General features: G+C 38.4%; 1 protein-coding gene across 1 annotated transcript in view; it reads right to left on the bottom strand.

Moving 5' to 3' along the window:
• The window catches only part of mettl15 (methyltransferase 15, mitochondrial 12S rRNA N4-cytidine), a 63,226-nt gene that overhangs the window by 22,399 nt on the left and 30,154 nt on the right, over positions 1 to 10,673 (bottom strand). Inside the window, exon 3 of the mRNA XM_005724262.1 lies at positions 4,200 to 4,336. Within this exon, the coding sequence (XP_005724319.1) occupies positions 4,200 to 4,336 (137 nt within the window). The remainder of the gene's footprint in view (positions 1 to 4,199; positions 4,337 to 10,673) is intronic.

Below are 10,673 nucleotides of genomic sequence, written 5' to 3'. Positions count from 1 at the left end.
CATTAGAGATGAACGAAGTTCGGCTTGTGCACTATTCCCCTCCAGTATCTCAGCTTTTTTCTTATCTCTCTCATTCTAATGACCGTAATATGAACCATATGGGGTTTTTGTTGAAGCTGAAACCTCATCTTCTATATTTTATCCTGCCAGGTCGCACTGCCCTGAGTGAATTTGCATCTGATCGCGCCTTTTCATTTCACCTTGTATCCATTCACACCATCTCCACGTCTTCCTTGTGTTCTGCCTGAACACAAATGGGTCTAGATTAAATCCCCTTTAAAATCTTTTCATGTTGTGTTTGACAAATATGCACATTTCAGTGAAGAAAACAAAAAAAGTCATGCTATGGTGAAGCTGAATTTGAATTTAAAATTACTTTTAGTTATCCACTTACTACTTTTATAAGCTCTAAAATGTTAGGGGTGATATTAAGAGCACCTTATGAGTGAGTCATTTCCTTTAATTAATTGAAAAAAAAAATAGGTATACTTTTCTAATATTATATTTAAGTTCTTTCATAAAATACTTTCTCAAAACGCTTTATACTGTATCCATCAAACTGTCAAAATAGGCGGCAATGATATTTTTCTTTCTGCCTTTTCTGAGGTCAGTACTGAATCTTTTTTTTCAGAAATCATTCCTTCACTAAATATTTAAGGCTACCATTGGTGAGGACATCAGCAGCCTTCACAGTAGCCTCAGTCTGAGCGCATGCTCATTCAGCATCATGCTGCTTCTTCACAAATCAAGCCTGAAATATTCCCTTGTGTTGACCTGCTCAGTTCCTTTACCTGCGTCACTGAAGCCTAAGACAAGATGGTGATTGATTGCTTTCAGCAGGGGACCGGTGATGGAAATATCTACAGTCCAGTGGAGGAAAAAAACAGAAGAGGGATACAAACACAGAGAGGCTAGCCTTTAGAAATGACTCTTTTATTTTTAACTAAATTACCCCAGATGACCCAGAGATGGATATAAAAGACTTCTCTCTGACTTATTTATGTACTGTTAAAGCCACGGGAAAATATTGAATCGTGAAGTTTGTCCTGCCCCCCTATTTTCCCACTTTAATTTCATCATCTTTACTTCCTGGCTGACAAGCTCATTTCTCCATAGTTAGGAAATGCGAACACGACATGAGTTTCTAAACATGGAAATCAGCACTTCCCTCCATGTTGTCTATGATGTACGACTGATTGATTGATTGAGGTTATCGCTCGGTTACAAAGAGAACTGCCGACGTGTGGGCTATACTGAGCAATGCAAACACTATTACACTTAGCTGGGAAGAGCAAAACAAAAGATGACATGCAACAATGAAGAGAGAAATTAAAAAAGATTTTTTTGGAGCCAATTAACAGCCATTATTATTATTATCATTATTATTATTAGCAGTGATACCAAACATCTTCTTTGGCATGGTTTGCTGATGGAGGTAAAAGTAGGTCTTTGTGGCAGTCACTCCTTGTATATTATAATCTAACTAACATTTCTTATTATAAGTAGCCTGAGAACATTTACATCATTTACATTTTACAAACACTTGACCAAACCGACAGCTTGGGTAGCTTAGAAGGACGTAAATTCAAGTTTGTGCATTTTATGAATTGTGAAGTGTTTTGGTGAGTTGTATGCATTAAATGCATAGCACTGGTCCTTGCACTGTTGTAATGCAGGACTATTCTCCCAGTAAGCTCTGGTTGACTTCACCCATGAAAAAAAGCAACAAAAATGGCAAAATGCCTAGATGAAATCAATGTAGGTCTCCAAGGTGTTGCTATTTTTTTTGTCAGTAATAAAATAAACCAAACAAAAGTCAGCATGTTTTATATTGGTTAAAAATTACACCTACGTGATGCTGTTGTGGGGAGTGGTCTGTGGCACCGCTGCGGGGAAGCTGACAAAACAGAGCGGCATCAGCAATTACGCCTCACCTGCATTGAGGAATGAACTGGGTTCTATTGTTGTGTACCTGTGGCTGGCAGCTGCAAAGCTTCAGCTGGGTGTTAATCTCGAAATTTCTACTTTATTCCCAAAATGACAGTTAATATTCAAACTCAAACACCGAGCTGACAGCACAACTGAAGCGGCCTCTGCCAAATACAAAATGCTGTGTCTGTTTTTTGGACACTTTTTGTAGTTTTAATGACCAAAAGTAATACTGCCAATCTGTTACAACACTAACAAACAAAAATATCCTGTCTGTGTGTGGGTTTGTTTGTTCATATTCATTAATCCTAATTGAGGGAAAATGTTTCATGAATTGTCTTTTTTTTTTTACTTAAAGTCATATCACCCAGCCTTAGCTGTAGCTGAAAACATCTGCACCAACCAGTACTGTTGTAACTATTGTTAAAAATGGACGCCTCTTAAATGATTGATTTTAATTTTTCCCCCATTGCATTGAAAATTGTAAGTATTTTCCAGGGTATCTCTACCGTTTGAAATTCTAGTATTGTAAAAACCCTAAAGGAAAGTGCCAAATAATTCATCAACATGTTATTATAGGCTCACCTTTAATTACAGATCTGACAAATCTCCAATGTAAAACCTTTAAATATAATTTCATTTCATGCAGTGGTCTTCAAACAAACAACAAGAGTAAGAAAGAGTGGAATAAGAGTGGAAAGGAAAAAATAAAAGAAGGATCGACTGAATAACAAAAGCAGAAAAGCGCTACAGCCTTAGAGGAGGGAAACTGTTCTTATGAAAACATTTTAAATAAGCCAAATAAAGACAGAGAGCCAATATGTGCAGGCAAACTCTAAGAAAATGGGCTTCATGTGTCAAAGCATTCAGAACCTACTACCCATGATGTGACAGGCAACATGGCATTCGGTGTAAAGCAACAAAGAGCACAGAGTATGCAAACAGTTCAGATCTCACTTCATATCAGTCAGTTTCACCATATATGTACATGTAAATCCAATGTTTGACTTTTCAATGACGTGCTGTGCCTTTTCAGATTTATAACATGTACTGTGGGCACAACTACTGCAGAGCTTCGAGCGGAGGGAAGTCATAGCAACAAGAAGAATGATGCAGAGAATAGCAAGGCTCAACATGCAGGAGACAAATCCCATTAAGTACACGGGTGAATATTATTCAGGGAAAAGAGATTTACCTTCATAAGCTGACGATTTTGAAATGTTTGGACTTGAAATTGTTCTCTTTGTGCTGTAAAACTGGGTTCAGACTGACACCGAAACTCAACAGTTTGCACTGAGGTTAGACTTTCCTCAAGAAACGGGAGTGCAGAGGAGAGAGAAAATCCTCTAACCCTGTTGTGTGGATGCACTGCGTGGGCTGCCAGGGTCTTTTACTCAGGCATCCAATAATATTGGTTAATTGCTAGATTTCTCTAGCCTCTCTCAACTTGCATCACGAGTAGGCGTGGAAGAGTTTACAGCAGGGGTATATTGCTGCTGACAGAATACAGTGTTCTCATTCACTCTCTCTCTCTCTTAATTGTCATTCCCCGCTCACAGGCACATTTCTCTGGCAGATTCCCTTGAGAGAGGTTTCCCCAGAATCTACGTAAAAGGATTCCTTCCCACGCCATGGTCTTAGGAACATCTTATTTTCATCCACCCGCGCTTTGCTCATGCACACACACACACTCCCTCTCACCCTGGCATTGTGTCCTTGTGTCTCCCTGCTCTCTCTTATATTTTCATTTTCTCTCTCTCTCTCTCTCTTGTTTTTTTTTTTGCCTCTCTCTCTCTCTCTCTCTCTCTCTCCATTTTTAACCCCCACACCCCCCACCAGTAACTTATAGATCCTCTGTGGGAGGTAGCATCTCCCTCACACAGCAGGCGTGGGCCCTTACTCTGACAAATTACATGCTGGGCCCACCAGCTTTGCGTGGGGGGAGAAAAGCTTTAAGTTAAGAAGGAAGAATGGCTCTGATTGGACAGTGGAACTCAGGGGCTGTATCTTGGCAAGCAGTATTTGATCGGGCTCAGGGAAGAAGTGAGAAAGTACAGGGAGAGCTGCAACACCGTATATCAAACCCACAGTATCCTTTAAGAAATGACCACAAACCACACACACTGCTTAAAACTGTCAAGCTGTCAGCTATAACAACAAAAACTGATGGCCAAACATTAGCCATGATAAGGTATAAACATTTGTCTCAACAGTGTGTAGCTTGAAGCTTCAACTTTGGTCTAGTTGATCTTTCTCAATAAATCACTTACAAGTGTTCCTTGGCTAACTGCTGGGCCAGAGAAATTGCTGTGGGATCTCGATCTAAGGCCAGGACCGTGACTTCAGGAACTGTGCTCAGAATTGCTTTGGTATGACCACCACCTCCAAATGTCATGTCCAGCACCACCTACATGTGAGAAAGCACAAGAACAGTTCTCACAACATGACTCCATATACGTGAATCATCTTTTATCATCACAATGTTAGTTCATCATTTAAGTGTTTAACTCACGGTGGTGCACTGACATGTGTCATGCATAGGCACCCACATTTTCACACATTGTCACCTTCCATTTTAGTCTGTGACACCATCTAGATCTGTATGGTAAAAAGTTCTGATTGGGGGAACTCCCCAGCCTCTTTATCAAGTTTAAAGTCTATACCTCAAGAACTATGGTACCAACAACAATAGGTGAAAGAGTGTGTGTTTATCCACATAACTTTTGAAGCACTTACCTGATTTTTAAAAATGAGGTCCAGGTTTTATATCATCAAACACATTTTAATACTACACAAAGATTACCATGGTAAATACAAAATGCAGTTTTTTACATGATGATTTTATTAATTAATGGGGAAAAAGGTTAACCCAACCCACCTGGCTCTGTGTGAAAAAAGTAATTGTCCCCAAAACCTAATAATGGGTTGTGCTAACCTCAGAGGCAAGAACTGCAATCAAGGAGTTGTTCATAATGTGCAATGAGTCATTGAGTTTGGCCCCATTATCCTTGCAGAATTGTTTGAATTCTGGGTAGGGGGAGGGTTTTCGATTAGGAATGGGCTGTTTAAATCATGTCAAAACATCACAACTTGATATAAGTCTGGACTTTGACTAGGCCACTCCAAAAGACTTTATTTTGTGTTATTTTTCCATTGAGAGATGACTTGGTGGTATGTTTCCCTTCATTGTTCAGTTGCATAACCCAAGTGTGCTTGAGTTCAGGAAACAAACTGATAGCTGGACATTCAGGATTTTCTGGTAGAAAGCAAAATTCATGGTTCCATTAATTACAAAAAATCATCCAGGTCCTGAAGCAGTAAAGCAGTCCCAGACCACACTACCATGTTTGACTGTTCAAGTTTTGCCTCATTGTTCCCAAGAGTATTTTCCCAAAAGTTTTGGCGATTAACATTTGGTCAGAAGTGGATTTCTACTTGAAATGGTCTCATAAATGCCATTTTTACCCAGTCTCTTTCTTATTGCAGTATTATGAACACTACCTTAACTGAGGCCTCCAGTTTTTGTTGTTCTGGGCTCTTTTATGACCTCCTGAGTCATTGATGCACTCTTGGAGTAATTTGGTTGGCTCCTGGGAAAGTTCACCAGTCAAGTTTTCTCCATTTGTGTATAAGAGCTGGAGTTCCGAACCCTTAGGAATGACTTTGTAACTCTTTCCAGACTGATAGATGTCAGTGACTTTGGTCCTTTTTTAACATCTTTTACCCTTCACTTTGTCAGACAGGTTCTATTTAAGTGATTTCTTGATCCAACAGATCTGGCAGTAAGCAGGCATGGATGTGGCAAGAGAGATTGAACTCCACTTTACAAAAATGTGATTAGTCACAGTTAATTCATAACTACAGGGGTCAATTACGTTTCACATAGGACTAGTTTGGATAATCGTTTCACCTTAATAAATGAAATTATCATTTTAAAAGACTTAACAAAAAACAAGATAACAGGAAGGGGGAAAATACCTTTTAACAGCACTGTATGAATGCATTATAGCTCAGACCAAGCCTTCAAAAGAATTCATTTGAATTTTTCACATTCAGTTCGGGGCAATCAAATTTAGCAATAAAGACGTTAAAAAGGAAGTGATTTCACGATCATTACAACACACTGAGGGGTGTTGTAATTAATAAAAAGTATTTTTATTTCATGGATTAACAACATTAAAGCTAAAATTTACATAAGCCGTAAGTTCAAAGTAAACATGCTCAGTATATACATATAAAACTAACATTTATCCAAGGTATCCTGTACCTGGACTTGTTTCAAAGTAAGGTTTGGCGATATGTAAAAGTTTTCCAACCGACAATCGTCAGTCCAATAAATGACGATAAAGGCATGTGCAGGCGCAGACTTTTTAATGGGTGGAGCAATGTAATCATGCGTGGATTTGCGCATTTAGAATTTATACATTTTGTTTGGAGGGAATATTTTACCTTCTTTTCTTGTTTGTTTCGGTATTAATATAGCTACTTTTCGGATTCTTCATTTATTTATTTATTCATTTATTTATTTAAGAAGGCAGTTGCTGTTTGTTTCCCTCCCCACCATTGTGTTGTTGTTTTTTTATTTAAATAAAATGTTGTTGTTTTTTAACATAGGCTACTGCCTTTCTTTCTGTTATGAATTTGAGTAAATGAATCGCTGCATTTGGGCGCACTCTGAGGAGGGTGCATTTGTTTGCAGATGGAAGAGGGTGCCATTAAAGAGCCCTATTATTTTTTCCATTGACTGCTTCTCTTAGCTTCAACCAACATTATTAGCAAACATACTCATGGGCAAATAAATAAATCGCTCTTCTAAAAACAATCGGTGAAAGGCTCAGCCTATCGTAGATAGTTGATATATTCGTCCAGTCGCCCAACCCTTATTTTAAAGCCACAATTATAAAGGCCTATAAGTACCAAAGTACCTCCTGATCATAATGAAATAAATGTAATTTCAAAATGTCTCAAACTAAAGGGCAAAAGCTGGCCAAAAACCGAGACAGACTGCCCAATATTTTACCATATCTTAACCTTAATGTCGGCAAATATCTCTCCGAACTATGTCTGAAAAATGTAGCTTATTAAACAGTTCGTCATGTATACATTACAAATAAACAATACAATATTTCCCCCCAAACCTTATTCTGCAACTTTCTTGGCTGTGACAGGGAACCCACACTCAGTGCACCAACAAGCCTGGGAGGACAACCTAGCCAAGTCAGCAGGCAAAATTTTTCTTTAGCACAGTCTTTAGCCTGTGGCAATAACGCTGTGTAAACTGGGATTGATTGACAATTTCTGGTAAACTTAGTGGAGCTTTTATTAGAAGTTTAATCATTATGAACGTGGCGGTTAGCACTGTCACCTCACATTAAGAAACTCCTGGGTTTGAATCAAGGCTGGGACCTTTCTGTGTGAAGTCTAGGGGTGGGGGAAAAAATCGATACTATGTAGTATCGTGATATTTTGTTTGCTAATAATGTATCAATACAGGGACAGCAGAAATCGATATTTTGTTACAAAAAAGGTTTTTGTGCTCAGAGCATGTTGATCCTTTTTCTGAACAAGAATCCTGACATTCCTTCACTGTCCAAATGTGTTTAACTTTTTTTTGGCAGCAATAAACATGACAGTTTACTTATTTTAATTTAAGACATCTTTTATTTTAATTAAGTTTAAAACTTTTTTATTTAATGTAAAATTATATTTTGTTTTAATTTACTTTCAAGTTCTTCAGTTGCTGAATGGGCTGCATCGTTTTCATAAATTGCATAGTTCAGAATAGCTATAATTGTACCAGATGGTTACATTCAGTTAAGTTGGGACTAAACTGTAATACAAATGTTCAGTTTGTCAACAATAAAACTGACTGAAATGAGAGAAAGACTGAGTGTGAGACTTTGATATTAGATAAAATGAATATTCATAAAGTTTACCTTTATGTACAGAATCTGAATATCGCAAAATATTTTTAAAAATTGCAATAATATCGTATCGTGCGTTAAGTATTGTGATAATATCGTATCGTGGGATGTATGGTGATTCACACCTCTAGTGAAGTCTGCATGCTCTCACTCCGTCTGCGTGTGTTCACTTTGGGCTCTTGATGTGAATGTGAGCGTGGATGGTTGTCTGTCCTGTGCCAGACTGGTGACCAGTCCAGGGTGTACCCCGCCTCTCACACCATGGCAGCTGACCCAGAAATGGATGGATGGATGTATGCTAATCCAGAAATTCCAGATGAAGATCTGGACTGCATAATGCATACATTTTATATAAATATATAAATATAATATATATGTTAATAAATAAATATAAATGTTACTTAAGTCATATAAGGTGTCTGTTTCACTGAAATCAATAGCTATTCTTTTGCTTTTAGTCCCAAATTCACACAGAATTATCACCTGACTTTGTAGTTTCAATCGGTTTTACAGAGGGCTTTTAGTCCACAGCATCTTTAGTCCACTGTTTTGCTTTGACGGCTCAAAACTTCCCTGAACTTTAGTTCACTCCCCCTGCAGGAAATCAGAGTCATTTTAAACAGCAGGAGGCAGTTGTTTTCAGCAACAAAGCTCTAATAAACTGGATGTGACGATGTGCTAATGCAAATGTATTCATGTTAGCCTTAGAGCCTAAATTATACTGCAAGAACTTTTTTGAGAAGCTTTTTGATACCTGCAGTGACAGAAATGCCTGAAAACAAATATAAACACTTCACCAAATCCCGTAATTCAAGGTAACTGAACCAAAATTAATGGAAGTGCTGTTATTATGTTAATGCACATGACCTTAATCCTCACACAACAGACTCTTTCATCATACAACCGCCTTGATGAAGAGAACACTCCCAAGTCGCTCCCATAGGAATCTTTCTCATCTCTACCAACCTTCTTATCAATCCAATTCAAGAGATTACCTGATTAAATAAAGACCATATATGTACTGTTTATCAGTGGTGAAGCAAACTTGACATGCATCATCATTTCAGAAGCTATAGACACATTCAGCCCCCAGTTTCCAGTTAAAAGGGTTACTCACTGTTTTGTCTGTCCTAAAGAGATCTTTACCTCAGCCTCTTTTTTTTTTTAACTGATAAACCTCTTTGCTTTCTTTTCCCTTGATATTGCAGTGTTCTGCTGATAGACAATAATTGTGTCATACACACGCACACGCACACTAGTGCTCAGCATGCATGTACAAGACACCATCAGACAGGCCCTAATGGATCGTGTCTCATCATCAATTTAGTTGTGAAGTCATGGCCTTAACAGTCAGCTCAATCGCTGTTAGTGTGCTCTTTGTTTCAAGTGCAGCAGGGAAGCACTATAGTAATAAGGCTGCAGGAATCCCTGTAAACCAGAAGAGTCAAACTCAGTTCACGGGCTGCACGCAGGCCGATTCGATCTCCACCACTCCTTTACAGTATGCGCTGTTTTAACAAAATTAGGTGCAGTTTCAACAATATGTGCTATAATGCATCAACAGGACACAGTGGTTTAACCACCTTTCTTTGGTGTGGTATGAAAAACTTCTTTGTCAGTAGGAAGACTGTAAAAGTGAGGATGATTCAGACCTCTGACTTGGATTAAGTTAACAGTTCAGACAACCAATCTCATAATGTCATCCATTCTTAACAACGTATACCCTCCTTTCTGCAATTTTCACACTTTTCAGAGCCAGCCTGGGGACCAGATTGGACCTTTTGGCAGGGCAGAACTGCTGTGAAGTCACCATACACTACCTGCAAACTGTTTCATCGACGAACAGTGTCTTTCAGTTCTTGATGTAAAGAAAGACCAAGTCATAAAGATGAGAAAGTGAAAAAAACTATTGCCTTGATTTCATTGTGATGTTTCTCAGTTTTTTAGCACACAAGTTTCTGTTTGCTCCATAAACCAACTCTTATTCTATTTTACTTTTTTTTTAAAGCACTGTAAGAGAAGACAAACGAAGGGAAAATGTGTTTGAACGTTTGTTAAAAATATTAATCATCGACTTCAAAATAATCTCATATGTGGATGTCAGTGTTTTTTTTCTTTTATTAATCAAGTATTGAGAGCGGGGCAGTCAGGAAATGTTTTACGCAGGATATATGTAACGCTTATTGACCATTCTGCGGGGTCTTTGCTGTTACCAGCTGTAACAACTGAATAAGACATGCAAAAAAATAAGAAAAGTTTTCCTATCCAGACATTTTTCCTTATATATTCTTGACTGAGCCTGCTACAAAAAAAAGAAAAAAAGAAATCACAGCATGTTCAATCAGTCTGAATGGTCTGACACTGTCTGAATAATTCGCTAGATTATCTTTTACTTTTCATCTTCTACATGTCTGCTCCGTGATTTATTATAATGTCAGCAAATGGTCGGGAACAGATGTAAAAGGACACAAAAAGGAAATGCCAGCTATTTCCCACAAAAACATTAAACATGTCGATCGATAGTGACGTTGAAGGTGGGGTGTGTGCGTGCATGTGTGAGGGAAGAAGTGATCAATGGCGGTTCCCTCTCCTTTCCAGCGCACAGCAGCAGATGGGGAGGGGGTGTGGGCTAGTGGGATGAGTCACACGCATAATGAACTTGCCTGTTGTGCTATTCAATACAAAAAAGGAAAACGAAAACAGAAACACAAACAGCAAAAGTAGGCTGGCTTTTATCAAACAGTCGACACAAGCAAACGGGAGACAAACTGGTCCTCTGCTGGAGGGTGAGGCACTTGTCACAACAATCTTTTGTCACAT

Source organism: Pundamilia nyererei, unplaced genomic scaffold (assembly GCF_000239375.1).
Source record: "Pundamilia nyererei isolate P.nyererei 1_Seehausen unplaced genomic scaffold, PunNye1.0 scaffold00011, whole genome shotgun sequence".
NCBI classification, from domain to species: Eukaryota; Metazoa; Chordata; class Actinopteri; order Cichliformes; family Cichlidae; genus Pundamilia; species Pundamilia nyererei.
This window is presented reverse-complemented; position numbering and strand designations above follow the sequence as displayed.